Source organism: Ranitomeya imitator, chromosome 5 (genome assembly GCF_032444005.1).
Source record: "Ranitomeya imitator isolate aRanImi1 chromosome 5, aRanImi1.pri, whole genome shotgun sequence".
NCBI lineage: Eukaryota > Metazoa > Chordata > Amphibia > Anura > Dendrobatidae > Ranitomeya > Ranitomeya imitator.
The window spans coordinates 477,061,524-477,078,485 of record NC_091286.1 but is presented as its reverse complement, the minus strand read 5'-3'; the positions used below and the strand labels follow the sequence as shown (position 1 = coordinate 477,078,485).

At 43.0% G+C, this 16,962-nt stretch overlaps 1 protein-coding gene across 1 annotated transcript in view; it reads left to right on the top strand.

Annotated features, from left to right (window-relative positions):
• The window catches only part of SAMD7 (sterile alpha motif domain containing 7), a 145,712-nt gene that overhangs the window by 34,917 nt on the left and 93,833 nt on the right, over positions 1-16,962 (top strand). Inside the window, exons 2-3 of the mRNA XM_069727360.1 lie at positions 5,357-5,494; positions 7,398-7,554. Of these exons, the coding sequence (XP_069583461.1) occupies positions 5,478-5,494; positions 7,398-7,554 (174 nt within the window). The 5' untranslated portion in view covers positions 5,357-5,477. The remainder of the gene's footprint in view (positions 1-5,356; positions 5,495-7,397; positions 7,555-16,962) is intronic.

Genomic DNA, 16,962 nt, shown 5'->3' with positions numbered 1-16,962 from the left:
AGAAATCTGCCCCAGGGTCTCCAGTATTGCCCCAGTGTGTCCAGCAATCTGCCCCATGGTCTCCTGTATTGCCCCAGTGTGTCCAGCATTCTGCCCCATGGTCTCCAGTATTGCCCCGGTGTATCCAGCAATCTGCCCCATGGTCTCCTGTATTGCCCCAGTGTGTCCAGCATTCTGCCCCATGGTCTCCAGTATTGCCCCGGTGTGTCCAGCAATCTGCCCCATGGTCTCCAGTATTGCCCCAGTATGTCCAGAAGTCTGCCCAGGGTCTCCAGCATTGCCTCAATTTGTCCTGAAATCTGCCCCATGGTCTCCAGTATTCAGTGTGTCCAGCAATCTGCCCCATAGTCTCCTGTATTGCCCCAGTGTGTCCAGCATTCTGCCCCATGGTCTCCAGTATTTCCCCAGTGTGTCCAGCATTCTGCCCCATGGTCTCCAGTATTGCCCCAGTGTGTCCAGCAATCTGCCCCATGGTCTCCTGTATTGCCCCAGTGTGTCCAGCATTCTGCCCCATGGTCTCCTGTATTGCCCCAGTGTGTCCAGCAATCTGCCCCATGGTCTCCTGTATTGCCCCAGTGTGTCCAGCAATCTGCCCCATGGTCTCCTGTATTGCCCCAGTGTGTCCAGCATTCTGCCACATGGTCTCCTGTATTGCCCCAGTGTGTCTAGCAATCTGCCCCATGGTCTCCTGTATTGCCCCAGTGTGTCCAGCAATCTGCCCCATGGTCTCCTGTATTGCCCCAGTGTGTCCAGCATTCTGCCACATGGTCTCCTGTATTGCCCCAGTGTGTCCAGCAATCTGCCCCATGGTCTCCTGTATTGCCCCAGTGTGACCAGCAATCTGCCCCATGGTCTCCTGTATTGCCCCAGTGTGTCCAGCAATCTGCCCCATGGTCTCCTGTATTGCCCCAGTGTGTCCAGCAATCTGCCCCATGGTCTCCTGTATTGCCCCAGTGTGTCCAGCATTCTGCCACATGGTCTCCTGTATTGCCCCAGTGTGTCCAGCAATCTGCCCCATGGTCTCCTGTATTGCCCCAGTGTGTCCAGCAATCTGCCCCATGGTCTCCTGTATTGCCCCAGTGTGTCCAGCAATCTGCCCCATGGTCTCAAGTATTGCCCCAGTGTGTCCAGCAATCTGCCCCATAGTCTCCTGTATTGCCCCAGTGTGTCCAGCAATCTGCCCCATGGTCTCATGTATTGCCCCAGTGTGTCCAGCAATCTGCCCCATGGTCTCATGTATTGCCCCAGTGTGTCCAGCAATCTGCCCCATGGTCTCCAGTATTGCCCCAGTGTGTCCAGCATTGCCCCAGACAGTCAGACATAAAGAAAAAAAAAAAAAAGTAAAATCCTCACCTCTCCCGTTCCTAGCGCAGGTCCGGTGCAGTCAGCGTCTCTCCGGCTCTGCGACGCTCAGGACAGAGAGGCAGAGCGGCGCGCACAGTAGTGACGTCATCGCGCCCTCTGCTCTGAGACGTCGCAGAGTCAGAGGACGCTGCAGCTGCCGGCGCCGCAGGAACCAGGAGAGGTGAGTATAGAGCGGGGGACGGGGTCCGGTGGTGGGGGGAGCTGGCCCTGGTCGTGGCGGCGGACAGCGCCGCCCGAAGATTTAAAGGGGCGTTTTTTTTTTTTTCTTCTCCTGCAGCGCCGGCCGCCCCCCGCATTGTGCCGCCCGGGGCGGACCGCTCCCCCCGCACCCCCCTTCCTACGCCACTGCACGGACATAAGTATTCAGACCCTTTGCACAGTATTGAGTGCAATATTACACTCAGTCATGCCGGCGATCTGCAGTAATTCAATATAAAATGGCTATTTTCATCATGTGATAAAATAATGCAGAATTAATGTTCATCGTGTCGTTATCAGATTCCGCAAAGATGCATTTGTCAGCATCATGCTGTTAGCTAACTTAAAATGTGCTTCCTGGAATTTTATAGTATTGAAATGTCTTTGAGCTGTTGCTTTATTGTGAGAAATAAAATTTATATTCGTATAAAACATACCGCTTCTTACTTGCTTGTGTTGTAACATTGGTGCATAATATATATATATATATATATATATATATATAAAATAAGTTGTCCAGTAACTTTTCTGTTTGTGTATATAAGGCAGCCACAAGGAGAAAATCTGCTACACTGTGAATAAACACAGCTTACAATTTACTGTTAATGATCCGTCGAAACACAAATAAGTTTTCTAAGGAAGCGAATACAAAAACAAATAGACAGCTACAGGACACAATAACTTTTCTGTAGGAGAAAATCTGCTACACTGTGAATAAACACAGCTTACAATTTACTGTTAATGTTCAGTAGAATTACAAATAAGTTTTCTAAGGAAGCGAATACAAAAAACAAATAGACAGCTACAGGACACAATAACTTTTCTGTTTGTGTAAATAAACATTTATTGGTAAAGCGATTACAACAGCAATTGACCTAGGCTTTATAAACCTCTGACCCGCAAATAACCCTACCATTTAGTTAATGTTCTGTAGGACCACAAATAAACAGCTTGGTGTGTTATAAGTTCTGCACTATATGAATACACTGAATAAAACAAAGCTTGCAGAATCACACAGCTTACAGAATAAAACTCGAGCTACGTATAAAAATATAAAACAAATACGTGAATAATATCAAACTGCAACAAATTAAAGTTTATCAAACGATATCAAAAGGGGAAATCAGCCAGCCTCAGGGACAGCTGGCTGACAGGAGGAGGGGAGGGGTTACACACTTTGATACACTTTGATAGGGGCGGGCACCTGTCAGATTGAGTTTGACGAAAGGACCCGATTATACACTACTAGCATATTACCCCCAGTGTGTCCAGCAATCTGCCCCAGCGTGTCCAGCATATTACCCCCAGTGTGTCCAGCAATCTGCCCCAGTATGTCCATCATATTGCCCCAGTGTCCAGCAATCTGCCCCAGTGTCCAGCAATCTGCCCCAGTGTCCAGCAATCTTCCCCAGTGTGTCCAGCAATCTGCCCCAGTATGTCCAGCAATCTGCCCCAGTGTGTCCAGCATATTACCCCCAGTGTGTCCAGCAATCTGCCCCAGTATGTCTATCATATTGCCCCAGTGTCCAGCAATCTGCCCCAGTGTCCAGCAATCTGCCCCAGTGTCCAGCAATCTGCCCCAGTGTCCAGCATTGCCCCCAGTGTGTCCAGCAATCTGCCCCAGTGTGTCCAGCATATTACCCCCAGTGTGTCCAGCAATCTGCTCCAGTGTGTCCAGCATATTGCCCCAGTGTGTCCAGCAATCTGCCCCAGTGTGTCCAGCAATCTGCTCCAGTGTGTCCAGCATATTACCCCCAGTGTGTCCAGCAATCTGCCCCAGTATGTCCATCATATTGCCCCAGTGTCCAGCAATCTGCCCCAGTGTCCAGCAATCTGCCCCAGTGTCCAGCATTGCCCCCAGTGTGTCCAGCAATCTGCCCCAGTATGTCTAGCAATCTGCCCAGTGTGTCCAGCATATTACCCCCAGTGTGTCCAGCAATCTGCTCCAGTGTGTCCAGCATTGCCCCAGTGTGTCTAGCAATCAACAAACTGAGTTCTCACCTTACCAGCGCTCCAGGCGGCGAGCTCCCTCCAGCAGCGCGCATTCGCCGGCGACTGACAATGACGTCAGACGCCAGCGACGTGTGCGCTGTGCGTGCGCCTGCGGCCGACTTCAGCTGCCAGCCTCCAATTGGCTGGCGGCTGTTGTTGTTAACTATTGACGTGCGGGCACGCGCCCGCACGTCGATAGGAAACCGCAACAGCGCCGGTAGGGGCCCGGTGAGCAGATGAGACGGGGCCCGATGCGGGCCCCCTCTCTCTGCCAACCGGGCCCATATATGATACGCCAGTCAGGGCACAGGCAGTAATGCCCTGATGGTGGCGGGCAATCTGTGCGGTAGCCCAGGCCCCCCCCCCCCACACCACTTGGCCCTGGGCTACCGCCTATATTGACCCTCTTATAATCAGCCCCTGTTCACGCAGACATCACACACATGCATGCAGCCATCACACACATGCATGAAGCCATCACACACATGCATCCAGCCATCACACACACATGCATGCATGCAACCATCACACACACATGCATGCAGCCATCACACACATGCAGCCATCACACACATGCAGCCATCACACACATGCATGCAGCCATCACACACATGCATGCAGCCATCACACACATGCATGGAGCCATCACACACATGCATGCAGCCATCACACACATGCATGCAGCCATCACACACATGCATGCAGCCATCACACACACATGCATGCAGCCATCACACACATGCATGCAGCCATCACACACACACATGCATGCAGCCATCACACACATGCATGCAGCCATCACACACATGCAACCATCACACACATGCATGCAGCCATCACACACATGCATGCAGCCATCACACACATGCATGCAGCCATCACACACATGCATGCAACCATCACACACATGCATGCAACCATCACACACATGCATGCAGCCATCACACACATGCATGCAGCCATCACATACACAACACACCAGATACCAGGCTCATACACACATCACACACTCTCCTCTGTGGTGCAGGGGCGGCTGATGTCCATGTTCAGCTCTTCAGTTTCTCCTGCTCACAGCTCTGCACTGTCCGGCACCTCCCCCGTCTCTCCTTCTCTGCCGGGATAACAGATAAGAGCAGGAGAAGCTGGAGCTCCATGCACACACAGGCCGGTATGCTGAGTCTGACCTTTCATCTTGATTGCTGCTGGCTCTCTCCCTCAGAGTGGCAGCGCCGCACAGAAGCCTGCTCCTCACATACCCCTGCAGCCTACATGTCGGCTGCTGGCGGGATGACGCCACCGCGCACTACAGGTGGCGCTATGTCTTGCAATCACTGCTACTGCTAGTCCTCCAGCGGCCCTGTGCAGCTGCTTAGGCACCGGCCCGGGGGGCATATGCATTCCTGCCACCTGGGCCAGTCCGCGCCTGATCATCGGGGGTTTGAGTGCTGATATTTGAGTTATGATTAGAAACTCTTACAGCTAAATACTTCCTATATAATCACTGCCCACAGGACTGTAAAGATAAATGGATGCTATAATGTTTTTCATAATACAGTAGTTTCCTTGTTCAATTGTATTTCCGTTTTGGTCAAACCTAGCTTGATGTGCAAAAGTTTTGGGAGCTCTGGAGAAAATGCTGCAAAGTAAAAATGGTTTTAAAAATTGAAGTGTTAATAGTTTATTTTTTCTCAGGAACAAAATGCACAGTGAATGAAAACATTAGAACTCTAAATCAAATTAATATTTTTTGTGATCGCCCTTTGTCTTCAAAGCAACATCAATGTATCAATTCTTCACACAGTTTTTGAAGAAACTCAGCAGGGAGATGGTCCCAAAAATCTTGGAGAACTAACTACAGATCTTCTGAGGATATAGGCTTGTGCAAATCCTCATGTTTCTTCATGTAATCCCAGACAGCCTCAATGATGTTGAGATCCAGGTAATCTTTGTTCTCCTTTACACTAAAGATAGATCTTAATGACATTGACTGTATGTTTGGGGTCTTGTCCTCCTGCAGAATAAATTTGGAGCCAATCAGACACCTACCTGATGGTATTGCATGATGGATTAGTATCTGCCTGTATTTCTCATAGATAGGGGGTTTGTGGAAATTCAGCGCTGCTGTTGGGTTTAGTGGTGAATCCAGGTACACATAAATGGATTTGCAGTTTGATATTTGTCTACGCGTTTCGAACTACACTGCTCAAAAAAATAAAGGGAACACTTAAACAACAGAATATAACTCCAAGTAAATCAAACTTCTGTGAAATCAAACTGCCCACTTAGGAAGCAACACTGTTTGACAATCAATTTCATATGCTGTTGTGCAAATGGAATAGACACCAGATGGAAATTATCAAGACACACTCAATAAAGGAGTAGTTCTGTAGGTGGGGACCACAGACCACATCTCAGTACGAACGCTTGCTGGCTGATGTTTTGGTCACTTTTGAATGTTGGTTGTGCTTTCACACTCGTGGTAGCATGAGACGGACTCTAAAACCCATACAAGTGGCTCAGGTAGTGCAGCTCATCCAGGAGCACATCATACTGAGCAAATGTGACAGACGTGACAGAGTCTGAAGATGCTGTGGAGAGCGATCTGCTGCCTTCAACATCATTCAGCATGACCGGTTTGGCAGTGGGTCAGTAATGTTGTGGGGTGGCATTTCTTTGGAGGGCCGCACAGCTCTCCATGTGCTCGCCAGAGGTAGCCTGACTACTATTAGGTAACAAGATGAGATCCTGAGACCCCTTGTGAGAACATATGCTGGTGTGGTTGGCCCTGAGTTCCTCCTAATGTAGGACAATGCCAGACCTCATGTGGCTGGAGTGTGTCAGCAGTTCCTGCAAGATGAAGGCATTGAAGCTATGGACTGGCCCACCCGTTCCCCAGACCTGAATCCGACTGAACACATCTGGGACATCATGTCTCGCACCATCCACCACAGACTGTCCAGGAGTTGGCGGATGCTTTAGTCCAGGTCTGGGAGGAGATCCCTCAGGAGACCATCTGCCGCCTCATCAGGAGCATGCCCAGGCACTGTAGGGAGACCATGCAGGCACATGGAGGCCACACACGCTACTGAGCATCGTTTCCTTGCCTTGAGGCATTTCTACTGAAGTTGGATCAGCCTGTAACTTCATTTTCCACTTTGATTTTGAGCATCATTCCAACTCCAGACCTCAGTGGGATATTAGTTGTGATTTATGTTTGATCATTTTTAGATTTTAATGTTCTCAACACATTCCACTATGTAATGAATATAGATTTACAACTGGAATATTTCATTCAATGATATCTAGGATGTGGGATTTTAGTGTTCCCTTTATTTTTTTAAGCAGTGTATACAAACTTCTTCTGCAAGACAAAAACATTTGCAAACAACATAACACAGACACATATATAGGGTTGGAATTTCAAATAACGGTGCCAAAAGGATATATGATATGTCAAAGTTCATCTGGTGCCGGTGAAAAAAGGCTTAATCAAAGAAAGGGGGGGGGGGGGGCGGAAATTATACAAAATATGCAAACGTTCTTGAAATTGTATTAAAATAAATTGCATACAGAATTTTTAGTGCTGTTTGGAGAGCATTTTTTTCAATTTGCTTCATCATAAGATTATCATCATCTTCATTATTCATTAAAATTTTTATCTCCTGTCATCACAGATATCTGTTGTGTTATGTAGTGGATGTGGTCTATTGATTTTTGTCCTATTGTTGTCATCCACCATTATAAATGATCAGACATTTGTGATGGTGATGAAATGGTAGATGAGTAAAGTGACCCTCTATAGTGACAATCTAATACAATACTCCCATGCTTTCATCCCAAAGCTGCTCCCTGTGTAGTAATCCGTATACGACAAGCCATTTAATCTGCTTGTCATCATGTCGTGGGACTAACAGACACCACAGGCTCCTGAAAGGGGGATTCTGGTGGAGTTACAGTAACTTTTCTTGCACTCAAGAGGAAAGACTCAGCATTGCAAATGTAAGTTTTAACCCAAATTTATCAATTATTTATCAGTTGAACTGTTATCACAGATCCTCGCCAAAGGTGACAGAACTAAATAATCAGATAGGAAGCAAAAAAAAACGATAATTAAAATTAGCTATGGAGCAGGTAGAAAACAGGAGAAGATAGTTTATGTAACTGCTGGTGGAGCTCATGGAAATGACCTTGTTTCTAGTTAAGGAGTTACAGAAATGTATTAAAATTGAACACACCGGTAAAAATGTAACATCAATTTAAAGTTGTTTTTTAACCTATATGTGTTTCTGTCGTACATGTTATTGTGTTGTATTATTATATATGGGGATCATATACCAGTGATAAAGAAAAGTTTGTAGATACAGCTCACCACATCTAATATATGTATGTTGTTCAGCCTGGTTCCTGGGCAATTTACTCCACTACGCAGGGATAAAGCTTGTACGGTATAAAGCAGCTTTGTTCAAAGTTGTGAGAAGACGTTTTTCAATCCAGAAAGGTGACTTAAAAGCGAAAATACTTTATTGTGATTTTATTAAAATAGTAACAAGGGCATAAGAAAATACTGACGCGTTTCGAGTTTAGCCGACTCTTATTCGACTATACCATATCCAATCAGTAATGCTACTTGTATAAATGTAATAATTTCTACAATTGTCACTTTGTTATGTTACACAACATGTACATTATGCAGTGCACACTATAAAGCCCCCTCTTGTGTGTAAGGCACCATTATCAGGTGGAGGGAGTTTGTGTATCATTTTAGGGGAGATTTCACAGAAAAAATGCTGCTTGGTTATACTACCTTTTTATGCTGGGGATTACAAAATCACAATGTTATGCATGTGTATGTAATATTTTGTTCTAATAAAATGATTTATTTATTATAATATTGTATAATATATTTAGACATGAGCAAACTTACCACTAAACAGTCAGGGAAAGCAGCAAATTTCCCATATTATCTCAAACTGGATGGTAAAATTGATGCATATTATGCACTATTGTTTACCACCTCTTTGCTTACAGTAGGCCACTTTTTTGCATTTAACTGTTTCTGTACCTTGACTCAATTTAAGCCATGCTATTTTCCAACTAGGCTACAGATTACATGTAAAATTTCAACTCTTTTTCAATGTGTTTGAATTGTGTTTTTAACGCATATTAAATCTAAAATTCTACACGTAAGCCACACGTAAGGCACATTCCCAGATCTGTCCCATTGTTCTCTGATAAAGAATACATTTTGTTTAAAAAATTAATAGATTTTAAAGTCAATACTATGTATATGATAATATCTATTTATCAATCTCATATCTATCGCAAAAAAGTGAGAGCAGCACAGAAAAGAAAAACAAAAATCAGGGTGCAGGGCCCCTCAGACATGAACCAAATCTTGTCATAGAAGTCCAAAAATCAGAGGCAATATCTAGGATGTGGGATTTTAGTGTTCCCTTTATTTTTTTAGAAAGGCTCTCCACGGGCCGAAACGTTGCCATTATGGGCTATTAAATTTGAATACCTTCATAACCTTATCCAGAATGGTGTGCTGCCTCTGATTTTTGGACTTCTATCTATGTATCTATGTATCTATCTATCTATTTATCTATCTATCAATCTCTTTTTACAATCAAAACTATTCAGTCCTGATTGGAAATTATTCTTCTTAGTAAAATATAAAAATTTTCTGCTGTCTGCAATAAATCAATCAAACAAGAACAATTTAAATAACTCAGCACAATTAATGCAACAAATTCAACACAAAATATAAATTTTAATGATTACTGCAGACTCTGAAGTATTTAACCCCTGAATAGACTCCCTCATAAGAAAATGCATTTGCAAATCAGGTGCTACTATCTCAAGCATTCATCAGATGTGCGTGAAATAAAACATCAAATACCTGGACTGGCTAGAGGTTTATTGACTTTGGTGTTTAATTGTATGTTAGAAATATGGTTACATCCAGAGAGTAGTAAAAAAAAATTGGAGAATCATTGCCTTGCACAAGCAATGAAAAGTATACAAACATACATGAAAGGTGTTGAATGTTCCTAGAGATACACTTACAAGTATAGTTTGCAAGTTGAAAGTTGCCAGTACACTGGCTACACTACCTGGTCATGGCAGAAAGGGGAAAGTATCTCCAGCTGTCACCAGATTCCTGAGGAGGCAGGTAGTCAAAAACCCTCAAAAGACCGCAAAAGACCTGCAACATAATTTGGTGGAAGCGGGCACTCAGGTTTCAGCTTGCATAATAAGGAGCATACTAAACACTGAAAGTATCTACAGCCAAATTCACAGACTTACACCTTTGCTGGCCCAAGGGCACAAGGAAAGTTTTGTCAAACTATATAAAAAAAGCCACAAGAGTTGTTCTGTGGAGCGATGAAACAAAGCTGGAACTTTTCAAGCCTATGAATCAGCAGTATGTCTGGAGGAAGAAAAATAAAGCATACACTTGAAAGAACATCTTGTCTACAGTGAAGCATGGTGGTGGCTCAGTAATGCTCTGAAGCTGATTTACTTCCTCTCCACTGGAAAGCTGCAGCATGTGGAGGACAAAATGGATTCAATAAAGTATGAGAAAATCCTGAGAGAAGACATCATGTCTTGTGTGGGGAAGCTGACACTCGGACAATGATCTTAAGCATACAAAGTCCACCAAAACATGGTTTCAGAAGAAGTATAGGAGGATTTGTTAGTGGCCTTTACAGTTGCCTGCTGCAGCAGTTGCACCACTTCAAACCAAAGAATTTTACTGAATTGGAGGTCCTTGTCCAGGAGAAATGAGCTAAGATTCTTTAGGAACGCAGTCAGAAGCTGGTGTCTGGTTATGCATCATATTTGGAGCAGATCTTAACTGCAAAAGGTTCTGTACTAAAGACATTGGTCATGAAGAGGATGAATATTTCTGAGATTGCAGTATTCATTAAATGTGATATTTTGTATTGCAATTTGGAGAAACCACATCTATCTATTCCATATCTATCTATTATCTATCTTCTATCTATTTATCTATCTTCTTTCTTGACATATCTCTTTTAGCTAACACTTGTATTCCCCACAATGTAGCAATTCTGGTGCCTCTTTACCTATAACTTCATTATGCAGTTCCCATGTTATTTGTCATAGAAATGTATAAAGTGTTTCCACTTGGGCGTGGAGTGTGACATTACACAATAACACTGTGCAATCACTGCTCACAGAGTCTGAACACAGTTTAGTAGGAAAATGTTAATATTGGCAATTGGCAATTTTTAAAATACATTTTGAGGAAGGATAAAAAAAAAGAAACGCACAAGCAGATATCTATATATCTACAGTCATGGCAGAAAGTGTTGGCACACATGAAGTTGTTCTAGAAAAAGAAGCATTTCTCCCAGAAAATTATTGCAATTACACATATGTTTATTTCCTTTGTGTGCATTGGAACAAGACACAAAAAAGGCAAATTGCACAAAATTGCTGGCACCCTCAACTTAATATTTGGCTTAGAATGAACGGCAACCGGCACACCAAAAAATAATTTAGTGATCAGTCAAGCGTTTTTTTTTTACCAAAGTTGCTGCGGTGCTGCAAATTATAACAGTTGCCCCCAGGAGTTGCCCCACTTTTCGACTAAATGTCAGGTATCACTGCACTCATAAGAAACTGGGCAACAAACTGGGGGTTCCGCTTTTTGGTGTTACCTCTTGCAAAAGTGAGTAATTTGGGGCTAAGCAAGATTTTAGAGGTAAAACGTAAAATAAAAATTAATTCCACTTTGCATTAATTCCTGTGTAGCCACTGAAGGGAGCAAAAATTTCCCAACAGAAGTTTTAAAGTATTTGAAGAGTATGGTTTTTAAAGGGACACTGTCACCTGAATTCGGAGGGAACAATCTTCAGCCATGGAGGCGGGGTTTTGGGGTTTTTGATTCACCCTTTCCTTACACGCTGGCTGCAATATTGGATTGAAGTTCATTCTCTGTCCTCCGTAGTACAAGCCTGCACAAGGTGCAATCTTGCCTTGCGCAGGCGTGTACTATGGAGGACAGAGCATGAACTTCAATCCAATATTGCAGCCAGCATGCAGCCAGCCTCCATGGCTGAAGATTGTTCCCTCCAAATTCAGGTGACAGTGTCCCTTTAAAATGTTATTACTTTTGGGGGGTTTCTAATATATAAATTAACACAGCAAAAAAAGAGGCAGCAGGGTTTACCTGCCCAGGTCTCAGAACTAATGCACTCTCAGGCTACGTGCACACGTTGTGGAAACTCTTGTGCATTTTTCCAGACCGATTTTGGTAAACCTGCAGGAAATCCACATTTTTTGGCGGTTTTTGTGTGGATTTCACCTGCGGTTTTACACCTGAGGATTCCTATTATGGAGCAGGTGTAAACCACTGTGGAATCCGCACAAAGAATTGACATGCTGCGGAATAAACAACGCTACATTTCCGCGCATTTTTTCCCGCAGCCTGTGCACTGCGGATTTTGTTTTCCATAGTTTTACATGGTACTGTAAGTGCATGGAAAACTGCTGCGAATCTGCAGCGGCCAATCCACTGCGGATCCGCAGCAAAATCCACAGCGTGTGCACATACCCTTAGGATGAAGCAAACCCATGTAATAAAGATGGCGGTAACACAGGTGCAAAATACTGGCGAGACAGCCACTCACAAGCTACCAGATCATGGTGGGGTGATTGCTTGGTATTAAAATTGCACACAAAAATTCTTGCATAATGCACAATGTTTGGCTTACAGCCTGTTAGTGACGCCCATACTATTAGATTAAGTGGGCTACCCAGCACTATATAGGTCCACTCCATGAGGATAGACACCCCAGTTTACAAGACCAATATTAACCGCTTAACCCTCGGAGCTTTTTTCATTTTTTCGTTTTTCGCTCCCCTTCTTTACAGAGCCATAATTTTTTATTTTTCCATCAATATGGCCATGTGAGGTCTTATTTTTTGCAGGATGAGTTGTACTTTTGAATGATACCATTGGTTTTACCATGTCGTGTAACAGAAAATGGGAAAATATCCAAGTGCGATGAAATTGATTGTTTTATGTTTCATTTTTTTGCTAGGTTCACTAAGTTCAACAAATGACTTGCCATTATGATTCTCCAGGTCATTACGAGTTCATAGACACCAAACATGTCTAGGTTCTCTTTTATCTAAGTGGTAAAAAAAATGCTAAAGTTTGCTAAAAAAAAAATATTGCTCATTTTTCCGATACCGGCAGCGTCTCCATTTTTCGTGATCTGGGGTCAGGTGAGGGCTTATATTTTGTGTGCCGAGCTGAAGTTCTTAATTATACCACTTTTGTGCAGATACGTTCTTTTGATCGCCCATTATTGCATTATAATGCAATGTCGTGGAGACCAAAAAAACATAATTTTGGCGTTTTTATTTTTTTCTCGCTACACCATTTAGCGATCAGGTTAATCCTTTTTTATTGATAGATCAGGCGATTTTGAACGCGGTGATATCAAATATGTGTAGGTTTGATTTTTTTTTATTGTTTTATTTTGAATGGGGCAAAAGGGGGTGACTTGAACTTTTATATTTTTTAATTTTTTTTATATTTTTAAACACATATTTTTTTATTTTGCCATGCCTCAATAGCCTCCATGGAAGGCTAGAAGCATCCACTACCTGATCGCCTCTGCTACATAGACGTGATGCACAGATCACCTCTATGTAGCTGAATTGTCAGCGCTCATAGCAATCCGTGATCAACAACCATAGAGGTCTTCAGGAGACCTCTGGTTGTGCTGGCAATGCACTGATGACCCCTGATCACGTGACAGGGGTCAGCGGTGGGCGCTTGTTAAATGCCGCTGTCAGAGTTTGACAGCGGCATTTAACTAGTTAATGGGCGCGGGTATATCGCGATTCCACCCACGCCCATTGTGGGCACATGTCAGCTGTTGAAAACAGATGATATGTCGTGGTTTTGAGATGGGCTCACCGCCGAAGCCCACCTCAAAGCGGGGGAAATGGAATAGTACGTCAGCTAGCAGAAAGGGGTTAATGGGTCTGACTGCATCCTGAAAGTTTCCAATATATAGGTCCCTCAAACTCCACTCTCCTAGTGGGTCATGGCCCCCACAAACCATAACAGTAAAATCAGCACTATAATATGATGCTCCTTCCCTTCTGAGTTTTGCACTGTGCCCTGTTACATGCAGAATATTGGCTCAATCAGGAGAAATTGCACAACAAACTGAGACATCTATTTTTTCCTATTAGCCCTTTTAATAATTAAAAATTTGGGGCTAAAACAAGATTTTAGCAGTAAAACTGTAATTATTCATTTTCACCGGCCAATGGAATAAATTTCTGTGAGGCACATGTGGTGTAACATGCTCACTGCACCCCTAGATGAATTAATTAAGATGTGTAGTTTGTAAAATAATATAGTCACTTAAAAGGGGTTTCTGCTGTTCTGACACCTCAAAGGCTCTGCCAGTGTGACATGGCAACCTGAAATCATTCCAGCAAAATCTAAACTCAAATATGGTGTTTCTTCCCTTCTGATCTTTGCACTGTGCCTCAAAAGTAATTTGACCACATATGCGGTAACAGTGTGCTGAGGAGAAAATGCGCAACAAATTGTATAGAAAATGTTGCTCTGTTACCCTTGTGAAAATGAAAAATTTGGAGCAAAGCCAACTTTTTTTAGGAAAAATAATTTTTTTCATTTTCACAGTTCAACGCTATAAACTTGTGTGAAGAACTTGGGGGTTCGAAGTGCTCACCGCACATCTAGATACATTAATTAAGGGATCTAGTATCCAAAATGGAGTTACTTGTGCGGGGTTTCCACTGTTTAGGTACATCATCAGCAAATTTTGAGTTCAATAAGTCAAATGGCACTCCTTCCCTTCTGAGATCAGCCGTGCACCCAAACAGTAGTTTTCCCCCACATATAGGGTATCAGCGTACTCAGGAGAAATTGCACAACAAATTGTATGGTACATTTTCTCCTGTTAGCCTTGTGAAAATGCAACATTTGAGTCTAAAAAAAACATTTTTGGGGGAAAATGTGTTATGAAAGGTAATTCAGTACCACAATGGACATAGAGGTTAGCGCACATACAGTGACCTGGCAATAACCCAAAAAACAAGAACGAGCTCTGAGACGTGGGAACTCTGTTGACCGCAATCCCTAATCCTCTCCAACCACACTAAAGGCAGCCGTGGATTGCGCCTAACGCTCCCTATGCAACTTGGCACGGCCTGAGAAACTAGTTAGCCTGAAGATAGAAAATAAGCCTACCTTGCCTCAGAGAAATACCCCAAAGGAAAAGGCAGCCCCCACATATAATGACTGTGAGTTAAGATGAAAAGACAAACGTAGAGATGAAATAGATTTAGCAAAGTGAGGCCCAACTTTCTGAACAGAGCGAGGATAGGAAAGGTAACTTTGCGGTCTACACAAAACCCTAAAGAAAACCACGCAAAGGGGGCAAAAAGACCCTCCGTACTGAACTAACGGCACGGAGGTACACCCTCTGCGTCCCAGAGCTTCCAGCAAGCAGTAAAAAACAAATTGACAAGCTGGACAGGAAAAAACTGCAAACAAATAGCAAAGAGTAACTTAGCTATGCAGAGCAGCAGGCCGCAGGAACAATCCAGGAGGAAACAGGTCCAATACTAGAACATTGACTGGAGGCCAGGATCAAAGCACTAGGTGGAGTTAAATAGAGCAGCACCTAACGACTTCACCACATCACCTGAGGAAGGAAACTCAGAAGCCGCAGTACCACTTTCCTCCACCAACGGAAGCTCACAGAGAGAACCAGCCGAAGTACCACTTGTGACCACAGGAGGGAGCTCTGCCACAGAATTCACAACAAAAATGTGATATTTTATTTTCACGGCTCTGCATTATAAACTTCTATGAAGTACCTGGGGGTTCAAGGTGATCAACACAAATCTAAATACATTCCAGGAGGGGTCTAGATTCCAATATGTGGTCACTTGTGTGGAGTTTCCACTGTTTAGGCCCTCCAAACATGACATGGCATCCGCTCTCGATTCCATCTATCAAAAAGTCAAAAGGTGCTCCTTCCCGTCTGAGTCCTGCCATCCGCTCAAACAGTAGTATTCTCCCACATATGGGGTTTTGGTGTACTCAAGGGAAATTGCCCCAAAAATCTTGAGGCTCATTTTCTCCTGTTACCTTTGTGAAAGTAAAAAAAAATGCGGCTAAGGTAATTTTTTGTGAAAAAAAGTAGAACCTGAAGGGTCAGAAAACTTTTTGAATGTGGTTTTGAGGACTTTTAGAGGTGCAGTTTTTAGAATGGTGTCACTTTTCGGTATTTTATGTCATATAGGCCCCCAAAGTCACTTCAAATGTGATGTGTCACTAAAAAATGGTTTTGTAAATTTTGTTGGAAAAATGAGAAATTGCTGATTAATTTTTAACCCCTCTAACATTCTAACAAAAAAAAAAATGTTTAAAAAATGATGGAGATGTAAAGTAGACATGTAGGAAATGTTATTTAATAACTATTTTAATTTTATGTGGTATAACTATCTGATTTAAGGACATAAAAATTTTAAGTTTGAAAATTGCTAAATTTTCAATTTTTATGTCAAATTTTGGATATTTTTAGAAATATACGCAAGTAATATCGACCAAAATTTTATCACTGACATGAAGTACAATATGTCACGAAAAAACAGTTTTGGACTCACTGGGATCCATTGAAGAGTTCCAGAGTTATTACCACATGAAGTGACACTGGTCAGATTTTAAGAAGAATTTGGCCTCGTCATTAAGATGAAGATTAGTCCAGTCACTAAGGGGTTAAACATGTGATTTGATTGTACTAATATTTATTATTCTATCTTGCAATGTGTTAGTGACATGTGACTCAGAATATTTGATGTGTGCTCTTGGTGTCTGCACCTTGTCACTTTCTGTTAAGGAATAAGATCAGATTTTGACTCAGTGTGATATCTCTGGCTTCTGGCAGTAAGAGTTCACTGAGGCTAAGACTCTGAAAGACGAGCTTAGTCTTCTCATCCCTGCCAAATACTAAACAACACCGGATTTGTAAGATGGGATAAGAAAAGACTCAGGTGTTCCCAGACTAATGCTGAGCAGATGGTGTAAGACGTCAAGATGTCACCGAATGCAAATGCAGCTCATCACATTATATACAAAAATGGTAATAAGGTATATTATTCATTTGATTTTGAAGGGCTGAGAGAGAAAATTTGATAGACAGAGATATACACAGAAACCTTGGGGCAGTTTTTATAACAAAGTAACGTAGCTAGCAAAGCCGAAAAAAGACATTTGTCCATCAACTTCAGCCTATATTCCTTCAGAATAACTCACAAGATCTACTACAGAACCTAATAACTGTAAGATACAATATCATTACGCTCCAGGAAGAC